This window comes from Palaemon carinicauda, chromosome 7 (genome assembly GCF_036898095.1).
Source record: "Palaemon carinicauda isolate YSFRI2023 chromosome 7, ASM3689809v2, whole genome shotgun sequence".
NCBI classification, from domain to species: domain Eukaryota; kingdom Metazoa; phylum Arthropoda; class Malacostraca; order Decapoda; family Palaemonidae; genus Palaemon; species Palaemon carinicauda.
This window is the reverse complement of record NC_090731.1, coordinates 159,710,762-159,728,261: the sequence shown is the minus strand read 5'-3', so window position 1 is coordinate 159,728,261 and position 17,500 is coordinate 159,710,762. Positions and strand designations below refer to the sequence as shown.

Here is a 17,500-nt window from a genome sequence, read left to right as displayed (position 1 = left end):
ACCAGCGCTGATGAAGAAGCAGGAGAGAGAAAATCAGTGAATAAGTTCCAAAAAATAAGTGGAAAGTTTCAAAAAATAAGTGAAAAGTTTCGAAAAATAAGTGAAAATTTTTAAATAAATAAGTGAAACGTTTCAAAAAACAAGTGAAAAGTTTAAAAAAACAAGTGAAAAGTTTCGAAAAATAAGTGAAAATTTTAAAAAAATAAGTGAAACGTTTCAAAAAATAAGTGAAAAGTTTCAAAAAAATAAGTTAAAGGTTTCCAAAAATAAGTGAAAAGTTTCAAAAAAAATAAGTGATAGGTTTAAAAAAAATAAGTGAAAAGTTTAAAAAATATAAGTGAAAAGTTTCAAAAAAACAAGTGAAAATTTTCAAAAAATAAGTGAATAGTTTAAAAAAATTAGTGAAAAGTTTCAAAAAATAAGTTAAAAGTTTCAAAAAAATAAGTTAAAAGTTTCAAAGGGGGAATGTTTCAAAATTAAAGTGTATAAGCTTAAAAAGTTCGTGAATATGTTTTAAAAAAATAAAGTGAAAAGTTGTAAAAAAACAAGTGAATATGTTTGAAAAAAAAAGGAGTGTTTCAAAAATCTAGTGAATAAGATTACAAAAAGTAGTGAAAAAATAATTTTAAAATTAAAAATCAAGAGAAAAATAAAAAATAAATTAGTAAGTTTAAAAAATCAAGTAAATAAGCTTCCAAATATGAGCGAAAAAGTTGAAAAAAAAAAAATAAATGAAAAAAAAATTAAAAAATAAGTGAAAAAGTTACTAGTGAAAAGTTTAAAAAATCAAGTGAAAAAGTTTTACAAAATTAAGAAAAAAAAGTTGTTTAAAAAATCTAGTGAATAAGATTACAAAAAGGAGTGAAAAAAAATCAAAATTAAAAATCAAGAGAAAAATTGAAAATAAATTAGTAAGTTTAAAAAATCAAGTAAATAAGCTTCCAAATATGAGCGAAAAAGTTGAAAAAAAAAAAATAAATGAAAAAAAAAATTAAAAATAAGTGAAAAAGTTACTAGTGAAAAGTTTAAAAAATCAAGTGAAAAAGTTTTACAAAATTAAGTCAAAAGTTTAAAAAGTAAGTGAAACGTTTAAAAAAATTATGTTTCAAAAAGTAAGTAAATTAGTTTAGAAAGTAAAAGAATGATTTCTGAAAGTAAGCGAATTACTTTAGAAAGTAAATCTTTATTTCTTAGGCTATAAATAAACGAGACATTACTAAAAATAATCTAATTACTTTACAAAGTAAACTAAATTTCTAAAACTAAGCGAATTACTCTTAAAACAGTTATTTCTAATAATGAATCAATTATTTTTAATGAGTGAATCCCTATATAATAATGAACAGTGTACCATTTTGATATTGAACAAATTACTTTTTAATGATTGATAAATTAGTTTTTAAAAATGAACGAATTACTTTTATAAGGAGCCAATCACTTTTTAATAAGCAATCTATTTACTTTTCAATTTATAAAGGAGTGAAAAAAAATTCTTTTAAAAGGACTAAAAAATTACTTTTAAACGAGTGAAAAATACTGTTTAAAGGGGTGAAAAAAATTATTTTTAAACGAGTAAAAAAAAATCCTCTTGGAGTGAAAAAATTATTTTTAAAGGGGGAAATACTTTTTAAAGGCGTGAACGAATTACTTTTAAAGGAGTGAAAAGTATTTAAAAGGATTGAAAAATTACCTTTAAAGGAGTAAAAAATATTACTTTTAAAGGAGTTGAAAAATTACTTTTAAAGGAGTGGAGAAATTACTATTAAATGAGTGAAAAAATACTTTTAAAGGAGTGGTAAAAATTATTTTTAAAGGAGTGGTAGAAATTACTTTTAAAGGAGTGGTAAAATTACTTTTAAAGGACTGAAAAAAATACTTTTAAAAGGAGTGAGCGAATTACTTTTAAAGTGGTGAACGAATTAACATTCCTAAAGCAAGCGAGGTACTGGAAAAGGAAAAACTAATTACTCTTATAAAAATAGAAAAGCACTCAGAGTGCAGACCTCCGCCACGGCAGCCAATTTCTCAAAACCAGCTGGCCATCCCCAGAATCAATTTAGACCGTAGGGTTAATTCGTGAAAACTTGGGGTTAAGGTTAGGGTTAATTCGGTCGACCATTTGTCGACCTTGACCTTGACCTTTGACCTAGGATTTTACAATTTTAATTACTTCCACGTCTCAACATAACAATGTATCCCTGAAAGTGTCACTACTCTGAGTAAAATTGCGTCCTGGAAGTTGGTCACAAACAGACAACCATACAAACAGGGGCAAAAACATAACCACCTCCAAACTTCGTTGACGGTGGTGAAAAGTAAGTGAATTACTTTCAAAATAATAAAATTACTTTAAACAATCAAGCTCATTCTAAGCAAGCTAAGGCGATGGGTAATAATGATTGTTAGAAATTATATCCATTACTTATCAATAATTATATAATTATAAAAGTAAATAATAGTTATGCAAAGAGCAAAATTTTATAATCCATAGTCTTATTATTATTATTTTTATTTGCTAAACTAGAACCCTAGCTGGAAAAGCAAGATGCTACAAGCCTAGGGGTTCCAACAGGGAAAATAACCCAGTGAGGAAAGGAAACAAGGAAAAATAAAATATTTTAAGAACAGTAACAACATTCAAATAAATATTACTAAACAAGAGGAAGAGAAATTAGATAGAATAGTGTGCCCGAGTGTACCCTAAAGCAAGAGAACTCTAACCCAAGACAGGGGAAGACCATGGTACTATAGAGGCTATGGCATTACCCAAGACTAGAGAACAAAGGTTTGATTTTGGAGTGTCCTCCTAGAAGAGCTGCTTGCCATAGCTGAAGTCTCTTTTCTTGTATGCATAAGATAAAAGGTTTCGACAACTAACCCCCCTCCTCCCACAACACACAGCACCTCACCAACGGACAAGTGACTATACCCGCATACACACAATACCAATAAACATGACATGGCCAGGATATAAATTGGTTCCATGAGAAAGAATATCTGTCAGCGGAAGAAATAAAATCCCGAGAATGAACAAAAGGAATGAAAGAAATAAGTGGAGACTCGGGAAGAGAAATAGAAGTCTCTGTGAAAGAAAGAAGGAAGAGAAATAGAAGTCTCTGTGAAAGAAAGAAGGAAGAGAAATAAAGAAAGAAGGAAGAGAAATAGAAGTCTCTGTGAAAGAAAGAAGGAAGAGAAATAGAAGTCTCTGTGAAAGAAAGAAGGAAGAGAAATAGAAGTCTCTGTGAAAGAAAGAAGGAAGAGAAATAAAGAAAGAAGAAAGAGAAATAGAAGTCTCTGTGAAAGAAAGAAGGAAGAGAAATAGAAGTCTCTGTGAAAGAAAGAAGGAAGAGAAATAGAAGTCTCTGTGAAAGAAAGAAGGAAGAGAAATAGAAGTCTCTGTGAAAGAAAGAAGGAAGAGAAATAAAGAAAGAAGGAAGAGAAATAGAAGTCTCTGTGAAAGAAAGAAGGAAGAGAAATAGAAGTCTCTGTGAAAGAAAGAAGGAAGAGAAATAGAAGTCTCTGTGAAAGAAAGAAGCAGAAGCGAAGAATGAAACAGAAAAATGAATAAGATCATTAAAAATAAACTAATCATATAAGTCTTGAGAGAAATATAAACAAGATTATTAAAAAAATCAACTAATCATATAAGTCTTGAGAGAAATATAAACAAGATTATAAAAAATAAACTAATCTTATAAGTCTTGAGAGAAATATAAACAGGATCATAAAAAATAAACTAATCATATAAGTCTTGAGAGAAATATAAACAGGATTTTAAAAAATAAACTAATCATATAAGTCTTGAGAGAAATATAAACAGGATTATAAAAAATCAACTAATCATATAAGTCTTGAGAGAAATATAAACAAGATTATAAAAAAATCAACTAATCATATAAGTCTTGAGAGAAATATAAACAAGATTATAAAAAAATCAACTAATCATATAAGTCTTGAGAGAAATATAAACAAGATTATAAATATATCAACTAATCATATAAGTCTTGAGAGAAATATAAACAAGATTATAAAAAATAAACTAATCTTATAAGTTTTGAGAGAAATATAAACAGGATTATAAAAAAATAAACTAATCGTACAAGCCTTGAGAGCAATATAAACAGGATTATAAAAAAAATAAACTAATCGTACAAGCCTTGAGAGAAATATAAACAGGATTATAAAAATAATAAACTAATCGTACCAGCCTTGAGAGCAATATAAACAGGATTATAAAAAAAAATAAACTAATCGTACAAGCCTTGAGAGCAATATAAACAGGGTTATAAAAAAAATAAACTAATCGTACAAGTCTTGAGAGCAATATAAACAGGATTGTAAAAAAATAAACTAATCATATAAACACCAATGAGAGAGTTAATGATTGGAGAGGAAGAGGTATAAAAATATACAAGAGCCAGAAAATAGAAGACAGAGAAAAGAAAAAACATACCAAATGAATTACAGTCCAAAAAAGGAAGAAAAATAAGTGCAAATTTAAACAATAATTCCAGAAACAGAATGGAATAAATTTACGAATTGGGTCATGCCGCTCAAAATTGGGGCCTAGGAGGCCATTCAGCACGCGTAAAATTGAAGAGGTTGGACAGCAAGATGGAAGAAATGAAGCGTGGAAGACTAATACCTACGTGAAACTACGTAAGGTACACTGTCGCCATTACCATACCTATGAAAGTAGATATGGATTGAAAAAATAATCTCGGAAGGAAAATAACTTCGAAGTAATATATTACGAAGGAAGGCTACATAGTCCCTTTGAAAGACTAATTTAGGAATGATATTACCCATAGAAGGATGAAATATATCGAGGTAGGAGAGGTTTGGACATTAGTCAAGATATAACAAGTAGAGAGAGCAATCAAATTTCAGACCTCCGCCAATGAATATTGTCAGCATTTTAATAAAGTCTACGGACCAAGCTTTCCTTCTTTGATATGTTGACCGTGAATTAATCTAATGTATAACAACACCAATAATCGGGTAGTTGAATCAGTAGAACTTCAAAAGTTTAAAGTTGGAGCAAATGTTTATATGTTGACCAGGCTGACATGGGTCTTTTTATAGTTTATATATGACATATCTGTTTTTGACGTTGTTTATAGTTCATATAGGACATATCTGTTTTGACGCTGTTACTGTTTTTAGAATGATATACTGTAGTTAATTTATTCTCATCATTTATTTATTTCCAAATTTCCTTTCATCACTGGGTTATTTTTCCCTGTTGGAGCCTTTGGGCTTATAGCATCTTGCTTTTCCAACAAGGGTTGTAACCTGGCTAATAATAATAATAATAATAATAATAATAATAATAATAATAATAATAATAATAATAATAATAATAATAATAATAATAACCGCAATCTTGATCCGGACAAACTTCAAAATTTATTGAGTTCTTTCGGATCATTATGTCTATCCGTTGTTAAAATTTGGCGATGATCCGAAAAAAAATTGACAATCCCACTCGCAAACAAAGTGTACAGTATACCAGCCTTGTCATTACTGCTATAAAAAATGACCTCTTCAGTTATGAAATCAATCATTCCAGATAATTGATGATGATCGCTGATTTTCCTGTTACGCTGGGAGCGATGGAAAGACCAACTTGACAAAAGGACCTCGCTAGAGAGAGAGAGAGAGAGAGAGAGAGAGAGAGAGAGAGAGAGAGAGAGAGAGAGAGATCGAACTAAACCATCATATGCAAATGTAATAATGAAATAAAAGATGCTTTCTATTTGAGAGAGAGAGAGAGAGAGAGAGAGAGAGAGAGAGAGAGAGAGAGAGAGAGAAGAGAGAGAGAGAGAAAAAAAAACTATACCATCGTATGCAAATGTAATAATGAAATAAAAGATGCTTTCTATTTGAGAGAGAGAGAGAGAGAGAGAGAGAGAGAGAGAGAGAGAGAGAGAGAGAGAGAGAGAGAGAGAGAGAGAGAGAGGTAGTCTTCCATCACGTTAAGATATGTATGGATAAAATAAACACTAGAATATCAAAGACTCCGACAAAATAGTAAAGACAACAATACGTTCTAAAAGCTGTATTATTGATAACAAAAACTTCCTACAAAACTAGATTTTGTAGGTTGAAATTAAAGACACCAAAACAATTAAATAGAACTAATATTGTAGGAAGACTAAAATGATTTGATTGAATAACTCACTCAGATATGGAGATAATGAAACAAGAGGATTTGGGCAATTCAAAAACTTGTATTAGAAACGAATAATTTTGTATCAAAATTATATTTGAAATAACATATATTGTATTGAAACTATGTAGAAACGAGAATTTATTTTTAAACTGTTGAAACGAAAAATATTTGCATAAAACCAGTTTTTGGAATTCAAGTATTTACAAATAGAAAATTTTGCATAAAATTATATTGGAACTACAAATTTTGTAATAAAAATATATAGCAAAAGCAGATTTTACATCAAAACCATGTTTGAAACAAAGAATATTGATTTGGAACCATATAGAAACGAGAAATTTTGTTTTAAAACTGTTGAAAAACCAGTTTGTATATAACCATTTTTTGGAATAAAAAGTATATACAAACAGCAACTTTTGTATAAAACCATGTTGAAATTAAAAAAAAAATCGAATAAAAACACATAAAAATAGCAAATTTTTTATCAAAACCATGTTTAAACCATTTTTTTTTTTTTACTTTTTACCAAATATTGATATCGCCAACTTTGTATCAAATGTTGCTAAATATTTTGTATGTAGAAAACCCATGCAAACTGTTATACAGTATATTGTATTAAAATGTTCAAACATGCAATTTCTCATATAAGAAAACCTTTTTGAAACACTTTAACGAAAAAACGTTAAAATCCTTTATAGTTTATGTTAAGGGGGTGGGTTAAAAAAACCCAATCATTTGAGATTAAAACTCTGTAAACAAAACATATGAAAAATGAAGACAAAAATAACAGTAAAAGAAATATCGCTGCAATAAATAATGTATCATTTTATTTCCAAACGCAATTTTGAAGAAAAAATCTAACTGGGGAGAGAATAAAAACTACATAATGACATAAAAGATCTTTCTATTAGAGAGAGAGAGAGAGAGAGAGAGAGAGAGAGAGAGAGAGAGATCGAACTAAACCATCGTATGCCAATGTAGTAATGATATAAAAGATACTTTCTATTTGAGAGAGAGAGAGAGAGAGAGAGAGAGAGAGAGAGAGAGACTAAACCATCGTATGCCAATGCAGTAATGAAATAAAAGATGCTTTCTATTTGAGAGAGAGAGAGAGAGAGAGAGAGAGAGAGAGAGAGAGAGGAGAGAGAGAGAGAGAGAGAGAGAACTAAACCATCGTATGCGAATGTTGCGGTTGCATATATTAACCATAAAACTTTTAAATGGTTCCAGATGGAATTTTTTAACAATATTCATCCTACTTTTCATCAATTTGCCGCATTACCATAGCGTAAGAACCCTTAAAAAACCTAAATATTTCGAGTAATCCTAAGAATTTCGTAAGGCCAAAACCTGGATCCACCTTAAAATTCTCAAGGAACAAGAAGAAAAAAAAATCATTCAAATAAGATAAAGAGCGTAAGTATGTAAATACCATAATATAAAATTTCTACCAATAATTCTTCTATATCAGAGGTTTAACCTTTTCGGTCTTACCTTATTGCCTTATTTTTTGTTTGGGTTCCCCCAGGTCCCTCAGTGTGAGGCACCTCGTATATCCACCAGAGAGTTGCTAATGCATCTTCCGGTGTATTTTGCATCTTCCAGTCTTGGATGGTCTGGGATGCATCTTAGGTATTTATCAAGCTTATTCTTAAACACATCTACGCTCACTCCTGATATGTTTCTTAGATGAGCTGGCAGCACATTAAATAGTCGCTGCAGTATCGATGCCGGTGCGTAGTGGATTAATGTCCTGTGCGCCTTTCTCAGTTTACCTGGAATGCTTTTTGGCACTATTAATCTACCTTCTGTACCCATGAGGCCTTTTTATAGATTCCTGTATACCCGTAAAACTGAGTATGAAAGAGATATAATTGATTGATAATCAGTTATGTGGCATCCTGACATCTAAGGTAATTGACGCCTGTTATTTTTTATAAATAAAGAAATAATTAGTATATCAGTTAAAACAATAAAATCAAGAACATCCTCATAACAGTTAAATAGTTTTCAAAAGACCTGCTTCTGGAATAGATTTAAAAATATCACTAGTATGGTACGACACATCATGTCCGAGAATCTTGGCAAGGATGAACCTACCATCCTCACCTCGAGCCTCGAACAGGTGTATATTTCATTCGGTATTACAAGTGGGGCATTTGATCAACAAAAAGAGATATGAAATTGATAATGATATAATGCTATTATTCAATCTTAATGCACATTACATCATGTATTGTGGAGTACTGACTCTTCTCTCTGATCCAATGTACCCCATGAAGAGTATAAATGTACCACTGGAGGTACATATACACCAGGTTAAGAACCATGTTCTATATAAACAGAAAACAATATTTCAATATGGAGCCTTCACTATAAAAGAAGCTTAAGGGATAATAAATGGCTTTCCTAATAAAGTTCTTAGCACAATTTTACGGTAGTCAATCATTGCCCAAAACGGCCTTTTTCATTTCTAATCAAAATCATTGAGGGCGTTAAAGCTACCTTCAATTTATTAATAAAATAGGATTTAATTCGTGAATTTGGCTCATGGGGCCGGGTACAGGAGCCGGGAAGGCCATTTACTGTAGATGTCTACTGGGTAAACCACTAGAGTTTTTCGGTTTAGTAAAGGTTGGACTAGTTAGGTTGGACAAAACCCTACAGTTTTTTTCTGTGAAGTAAATACAAATGTTGGACAAAACCCTACAGTTTTTTTTGTGAAGTAAATACAAATGTTGGACAAAACCCTACAGTTTTTTCTGTGAAGTAGATACACACGTTGGACAAAACCCTACAGTTTTTTTTTCTGTGAGGTAAAAGTTAAGAAAGGTTGGATACTAATATACAGTTTTTTCTGATATGTAAAGTTCGAAAAAGGATGGAAAAAAACCCTACAGTTTTTCTGAGAATTAAGCTTAAAAAGGGTTGGATACTACTAAACAGTTTTTCTGAGAAGTAAAGTTTGAGAAAGGTTGGACACAACCCTACAGTTTTTCTCAAAAGTAAACCCAAAGGTTGGCCAAAACCCTACAGTTCTTCTAGAAATAAAGCTTGAGTAATGTTAGACAGCAAGGATATGGATGTAACGTAATAGAAGAGTAAAATTGTGTGCAGCTATGAGTCGCAAGGACAGAGCAATGAAACTGAAGCAATGCCTACAGTAAACCCCGTGAGACTGTATAGTGTATCAAAATGACTATTCATTATTCATTCAACATCTGAATATCCACCATCGATTTAAAATAATCACAGAACTCGGCTCGTGTGTCCACTAAAAAAAAATGAATAAACAAACAAGACCTACAAACCAAAAAAGAAATCAAAGGTTGAATTCTCAAAACGAAAAAAGGAGGGGGGTCGGTCCCTGGAGGCTGAAAGAAGCGGGAGAAAATATAATGTTTGATCTGTGGTTACTTTTAACAAGCCACAGGGCTTCCGGGTTTTTCCTTTAAATCCTTAGGGACTCCCTGCTCTAGATCACCCCTCCTCCTCCTCAGTATCAAAAGATACTAACTTCGTAACTCAAAAAACCTCTTTCCGAACAATGAGTCTGGGATGATGCTAAAAATGAACAAGAAAGCGGAACCTTATGTGATTCTTTGACCTTTAATGAACTTCACTTTAACTTGTTTTTGTTAAGATTGACAGAGTCATATCATACGAATACACAGTACGTATATATGCATGTATGAATGTAAGTATATATGTATGTTGTATGTATGATGAAACGTTCTGTGAATCACCATGATCATCAAAGCTGTACTAGTCAGGGCCACCTATACAAGATTGATTTGCCATCAGAATAAAGTGTCCCACCATCACCAATTTCCAGTGACCAGCATGGTGATGAAAAGTGGCCGAACAATAGAAACAATGAGGACATATCTGAGGCCTTTGTCCTACAGTGGAATATAAAAGGCTGCATTTGTTGTTATATATATATATTAATATATATATAAATAAATATATTATATATATATATAATATATATATATATATATATATATATATATATATATATATATATATATATATATATATATATATATATATATATATATATATATATATATATATATATATATATATATATATACAAACACACGCACATATATACATACATATATATATATATGTATATATATATATATATATATATATATATATGTGTGTGTGTGTGTGTGTGTGTGTGTGTGTGTGTGTGTGTGTGTGTGTGAACGCGAGTGTGTTTATGAAAAGTCAGAGTAAAGACGAACTACCTATACTGTACATAGCATACCTAAACCTACAGAAACCTTAATATACTCTGAGTGAAGATGTAATGTAAAAGGTGAATGGTACTGCAGACGATTTATTAAGGAAGATTTCATTCTTTTATGGTGACAAACGGAAACTAGACAATGAGAAGAGTTTGGAATTAAAGATAAGATGTGGCTGTACAATTATTGATGGTGCTAAGACCAAGGATGAGCTAAGGATGGGGATTTGGGGGAGCCTATATACTATACCCGCTGAGTCCTCTGCAGCCATTACCTGGCACTCCCTGGTCATAACTTGGGTGCAGGAGACCTTGGGCGCTGATCATACGCTAGTTTGCTCTTGGTAAGGGTAGACACGACTCACTCTCTATTGTAAGCAGCTCTTATAGGAGAAGGACACTCCAAAATCTAACCATTGTTATATAGTAATAGAGTAAAATTGGGTGCAGCTATGAGTTACAAGGACAAGGCAAAGAACCTGAAGTAATGCCGACAGTAAACCATAAAAGAAATAAGAGGTTGTATTTTCCAAACGAAAAAAAAGTGGGGGGAGGGGGGGGCTTCGGTCCCTGGAGGTCGAAAGAAGCGGGAGAAAATATAATGTTTGATCTGTGGTTGCTTTTAACAAGCCACAGGGCTTCCGGGTTTTTTCTTTAAATCCCTAAGGACTCCCTCCTCTAGACCACCCCAATACCCCCTCCTCCTCCTCCTCCTCCTCCTCCTCCTCCCCAGTATCAAAAGATACTAACTTCGTAACTCAAAAACCTCTTTCTGAACAATGAGTCTGAGATGAAGGTAAAAATTAACAAGAAAACGGAACCTTTTTTGATTCTTTGACCTTTAATGAACTTTACTTTAACTTGTTCTTGTTAATAAGATAGACAGGCCCATTTTATACGAATATACAGTAAGTATATATGTATATATGTATGTTTTATGTAGGGTGAAAGGTTCTGTCTAAGGCCATGATCAGCAAAGCTGTACTAGCCAGGGCCACTTATAATAGGTTGGTTTGGCTCAAGCCATCGGAATAAAGCCTCCCACCATCACCAGTCCGCAGTGGCCAGAACGATGATGAAAAGTGGCCGTACACTAGAAACGAATAAGGATATGCCTGAGGATTTTGTCCTGCAGTGGGCTATAAAAGGCTTCATATTTATATATATATACATATATATATATATATATATATATATATATATATATATATATGTGACGGGCCGAGAGAGGAGTTCTGAACTCAAAGGCAGATTGAAAACGACTGAGTTATTTATTAAGGAACACTCTTCTTTATATACAAAATCTCAAGGCAACAGGACATGACCTGTTCGAGAGACAGATAATGTTACTGAGCAAAACGGAGACATGATCATTCAGGTTCTTTTTAGTGCGAGGGAAGAGCGCAGATACAAGCATAATATATACAAAATAATTATGTACAATTGTGTGACACACGGTTGGTACATGGCTCCCCCCCTAAAAATGACATACTGTACATGTTAAATAGGGCGCCTTGATCTAGAGAGGCGAACTGTAGGCGGGTCATCTGGCAGAAGATAAGCAGGTTTTAGACGATCAATGGAGACCCAGTCTTCTTTGCCCCGAATGTTTAGGAGGAATGCTTTCGGACTGCGTCGGATCACAAGGAAAGGGCCCGTGTAAGGGGGCGTTGGTGGTGGCTTGCTGGTGTCGTTGCGCAGGAAGACGTGCGTTGCAGAGTGCAAGTCCGTTGGTATGTGATGCTTCGCTGGGGGCTTGTAAGTCTGGCGGCACGGAGTAAATTTTCCCACGACGTGACGTATGCGCTGGAGATCGTCGGAGGAGGTCGTAGAAGGAAAAAATTCGGCAGGGACGACCAACGGGTCGCCATACACCATTTCGGCTGCCGAGACGTCGAGGGCGTCTTTAGGAGTGGTCCTTAGTCCAAGGAGGACCCAGGGAAGCTGAGTAAACCAGTTGCAATCCTTGCAGCGGGACATCAAAGCTGCTTTGAGGGTGCGATGAAAACGTTCAACCATTCCATTGGCAGCGGGGTTGTAGGCCGTTGTCTGATGTAGGGTGATGCCCAGGAGATTCGCTAATGACGTCCATAATTGAGAGGTGAAAGTTGTTCCCCTGTCAGAAGTAATATGCTCAGGGATACCGAATCTTGAAATCCATCCAGAGAGTAAGGCAGATGTACATGAGGCGGACGTTGCAGTTTCCATGGGAATGGCTTCAGGCCAACGAGTGGAGCGGTCGATGACGGTAAACAGGTAACGATGTCCTTGTGATGTAGGTAGGGGCCTACAACGTCGACGTGAATGTGTGCGAAACGACGCTGAGGTTGAGGAAAGGTGCCCACTCCTGAATCCGTGTGTCGATGTACTTTGGAAGTTTGGCAAGAAGTACACGCACGGACCCAATCCTTAGCATCCTTAGAAATACCGTGCCAAATGAACTTTGCCTTCAGCAGCTGTGCAGTAGAACGGCACGAGGGATGTGAAAGGCCGTGGATGAAATCAAACACCTGTCGGCGCATGGGAGCAGGAATCCAAGGTCGCGGTCTACCAGTACTGACGTCACAGAGGAGGGTGGTGTTGGAGTCTTCGAGGGGAAAATCCTCCCAACGGAGGGACGTGCAGGATGTCCTGCAAGCTTGATACTCTGGATCCTGTCGTTGGGCTTCAGCCAGGGCGTTGTAATCCAATCCCAGTTGAACGGCAGCCAACGTGTTTCTTGACAGGGCATCGGCAACGGGATTCATTTTCCCAGGGACGTATTGGAGGGTGCAATTGTATTCAGCCACGGCGGAGAGATGTCGGCGTTGACGGGCGGACCAGGCATCAGACTGTCGAGTGAAGGCGTGCACCAGAGGCATGTGGTCTGTACGAATGACGAAGGGCGTACCTTCTAAGAAATGGCGAAAGTGACGGACAGCCAAGTGCACCGCCAGCAATTCTCGATCGAAGGTAGAATAACCCGATTCTGCCTTGGACAGTTTTCTGCTGAAGAAGGCCAATGGGCGGGGCGAGCCTTTGACCACCTGCTCGAGTACTGCACCAATAGCGACGTCGCTGGCATCGGTGGAGAGAAGGAGAGGGGCGTGTGGGATAGGAAAAGTGAGAGCCGCAGCAGTTGATAGGGCCTTCTTTGCATTGCAGAAGGCTGCTTCTTGAAGGGGACCCCACTTCAGGTCCTTTGGCTTGCCCTTGAGGGAGGCGTAGAGGGGAGCAAGAGTGGCGGCAATGGCTGGCAGAAAACGGTGATAATAGTTGATCATGCCCAAGAATTCCTGCAGAGCTTTGACGGTCGAGGGCGTGGGGAAATTCTGAACGGCTGCTACCTTCTCAGGGAGGGGATGGACTCCTTCAGGAGTGATACGGTGCCCTAAGAACGACACGTCGTTGGCGCCAAAGGTACACTTGTCGTACCGGACTACAAGGCCGTTTTGTTGCAGGCGGTCGAGCCAATGCGCAGGTGACGGAGGTGTTCCTCTTTTGAGGAGGAGAACACAAGTATGTCGTCCACATAACATACACAGAAAGGGAGGTCCCCTAAGATGCCATCCATGAGACGTTGAAACGTTGCCCCAGCATTACGAAGGCCAAAACAGGAGTAATTGAAGGTGTATGTGCCAAACGGAGTGGTGATGGCGGTCTTGGGGATGTCTTCTGGGTTCATAGGCACCTGATAATACCCCTTCAAGAGGTCGAGCGTAGAGAAAACCTTCGCTTTGTGCAGGTAGGAGGTTACATCGGCAATGTTTGGGAGGGGGTAGTGATCCGGTTCTGTTTGCATGTTCAGGCGCCTGTAATCCCCGCACGGACGGAGGGAGCCGTCTTTCTTCAGAACGATGTGTAAGGGTGACGACCATGGGCTGGAGGCCTTTTGGCAAAGGTCCATTTTCTCCATTTCGGCGAACGTCTGTTTGGCGGCTGCCAATCGTTCCGGTGCTAGACGTCTGAATTTTGCGAAGACTGGGGGTCCCGTCGTCTTGATATGGTGATAAATACCATGCTTGGCAGGAACCGTGGGCGTTTGGCGAAGTTCTGGACGGAAAACTTCCGGGTACGACGTGAGGAGGTGGGCGTAGGCATCCGTGGGTGCGCTGATGTGGAGAGCGAGGTTAGAGGGGGCGGGTTGAAGAGGTGTCGACAAGTACGAGTCTGCGTTGACCAATCGTCGGTGGGCGACATCGACCAGAAGGTGGAAATGAGAGAGGAAATCTGCACCGAGGATTGGCATTGTGACGTCAGCAACGAGAAACTTCCAATTGAATTTACCGTTTCCGAACGATAATGTGAGGTTCTCGTAACCGTAGGTGGGTATCGCAGATCCGTTGGCAGCTACTAAGCAGACGCCATCAGATGTAGACAGACTACGTTGTGCCTTGAGTTTCCTTGGCAAAAGAGAACGACAAGCACCCGTGTCTACCAAAAATCGCACGCCCGTTCCCGCATCCTGTAAAAAGAAAAGATTAGAAACATGGGAGGCCACCGCCACAAGCGATGGCCTACTTACACGTTTTTTGGCCACTGACAATCTTTGGCACATTTCTTCGCGGTTGCCCCGAATCTGAAGTGGTAGTAGCAAAACTGCGGCGGATGGGAGGTAGTAAGTGGCTGTAGAAGTCGTTCGTTGGGGCGCGAGCGATTGGTGGGTGGTGGGCGGCTTTGTCGCTGCTTCGGCACGTCACGGGGTAGGCGTGTATGTCCTACGGCATTCATGTCAGCTTCAGTTGTCGTTGAATAGGCATCCTCGTCGTCAGGGGTGGAAGCGTTGATGGAGGTCTTGAAGTGGCTGTCCATAAGGGCGTCGGCTTTGGTCATCAAGTCCTTTATGGGTAAACTATCGACATCGGGTATGGCAGCGCGCACAGGTTCAGGTAAACGGCGTATCCAAAGGGCACGGAGTAGGTTCACCTCGCGAGGAGAGCCGTCTGCGGCAGGTTGAAGGCGAGCGATACTGGTCATTTCCCTGAGGGCAAGCGAAGCCCTTTGGTCCCCCAACGATTGTTGCGAGAGCTGAAAAAGCTTTGCTATACGGGCGGCTGGCGACGGCGAGTACTGCTGCAGAAGGTATGATTTGAGGTCGTCATACGCTATTGGGGTGTCTCCTTGTTCACAAAGCCAGTCGGATATTTCTGGGAAGGTGTCCTCGGGTATCGCCGCGAGAAAATAATCCGCTTTGGTGGTTGAGCGAGTCACGCCCCTGATACGAAACTGGACTTCAGCGCGTTGAAACCAAGCGAACGCTTCTCCGCTAGCGAACGGTGAAAGTTTCAATGGAGCGGCCGCAGTGCCAACTGCTGGGGTAGAGTCCGCCTCCGTCATATTACCAACGATGGAGGGGCGAGGGAGGTGGGGGTGGAAGGCAGTGGGAGCGAGTCGACTTCCGGGGTCACCAATGTGACGGGCCGAGAGAGGAGTTGTGAACTCAAAGGCAGATTGAAAACGACTGAGTTATTTATTAAGGAACACTCTTCTTTATATACAAAATCTCAAGGCAACAAGACATGACCTGTTCGAGAGACAGATAATGTTACTGAGCAAAACGGAGACATGATCATTCAGGTTCTTTTTAGTGCAAGGGAAGAGAGCAGATACAAGCATAATATATACAAAATAATTATGTACAATTGTGTGACACACGGTTGGTACAATATATATATATATATATATATATATATATATATATATATATATATATATATATATATATATATATATATATATATATATATATATATATGAAGGCGATTGATTGATTGATAGATTTCAAGTTTTCTGGCATCTTGACATCAAAGGTCATTGACGCCGAAATATATATGAAGGCGAGAATGTGTTTATGTAAAGTCAAGAGTAAATAGGAACTACCTATACTGTACATAGCATACCTAAACCTACAGAAACCTTAATATACTCTGAGTGAAGATGTAATGTGAAAGGTGAATGGTACTGCAGACGATTTATTAAGAAAGATTTCATTCTTTTATGGTGATAAAAAAAACGAAAACTCGACAGTGAGACGAGTTTGGAATTAAAGATAGGATGTGGCTGTACAATTATTGATGCTGCTAAGACTAAGGATGAGGTAAAAGTGGGGGTTTGGGGGAGCCTATATATTCTACCTGCCGAGTCATCAACAGCCATTACCTGGCACTCCCTGATCATAACTTGGGTGCAGGGGACCTTGGGCGCTGATCATATGCTAGTTTGCTCTTGGTGAGGGTAGACAAGACACTTTATCTATGGTAAGCAGCTCTTATAAGAGAATGACACTACAAAATCTAACCATTGAACCTGAAGTAATGCCTCCAGTAAACCAAAAAAAGAAATAGGAGGTTGAATTTTCCAAACGAAAAAAAAAGAGGGGGGCGGGGGGCTGCGGTCCCTAAAGGTCGAATGAAGCAGGAGAAAATATAGTGTTTGATCTGTGGTTGCTTTTAACAAGCCACAGGGCTTCCGGGTTTTTCCTTTAAATCCCTAAGGACTCCCTCCTCTAGACCACCCCAATACCCTCCTCCTCCTCCTCCTCCTCAGTATCAAAAGATACTAACTTCGTAACTCAAAAAACCTCTTTCTGAACAATGAGTCTGAGATGAAGCTAAAAATTAACAAGAAAGCAGAACCTTATGTGATTCTTTGACCTTTAATGAACTTCACTTTAACTTGTTTTTTTTTTTTTTTTTTTTTAGACAGGGCGATATTACTCATAAATAGGTATGTATGTATGTATGTTGTGTGTATGGTAAAAAAGGTTTTGTGCATCGCCATGATCAACAAAGCTGTACTGGCCATGACCACCCATACTAGGTGGGTTTGCCTCTAGCCATCAGAAAAAAGTCTCCAACCATCACCGATCTCCAGTGGCCAGAGCGATGATGAAAAGTGGCCGGACACTAGAAACGAATAAGGATATGTCTGAGGTTTTTGTCCTGCAGTGGACTATAAAAGGCTTCATATATATATATATATATATATATATATATATATATATATATATATATATATATATATATATATATATATATATGAAGGCGATTGATTGATTGATATATTTTAAGTTTTCTGGTATCTTG

General features: G+C 37.1%; 2 protein-coding genes across 2 annotated transcripts in view; one reads left to right on the top strand and one right to left on the bottom strand.

Moving 5' to 3' along the window:
* LOC137644621 (trichohyalin-like) overlaps window positions 1–11 on the top strand; it is a 7,864-nt gene extending 7,853 nt beyond the window's left edge. Inside the window, exon 5 of the mRNA XM_068377573.1 lies at window positions 1–11. This exon is cut by the window's left edge and continues 187 nt beyond it. Coding sequence (XP_068233674.1) covers window positions 1–11 — 11 coding nt within the window.
* Window positions 1–17,500, bottom strand: part of LOC137644624 (serine-rich adhesin for platelets-like) — a 739,321-nt gene that overhangs the window by 475,599 nt on the left and 246,222 nt on the right. The window lies entirely within an intron of this gene.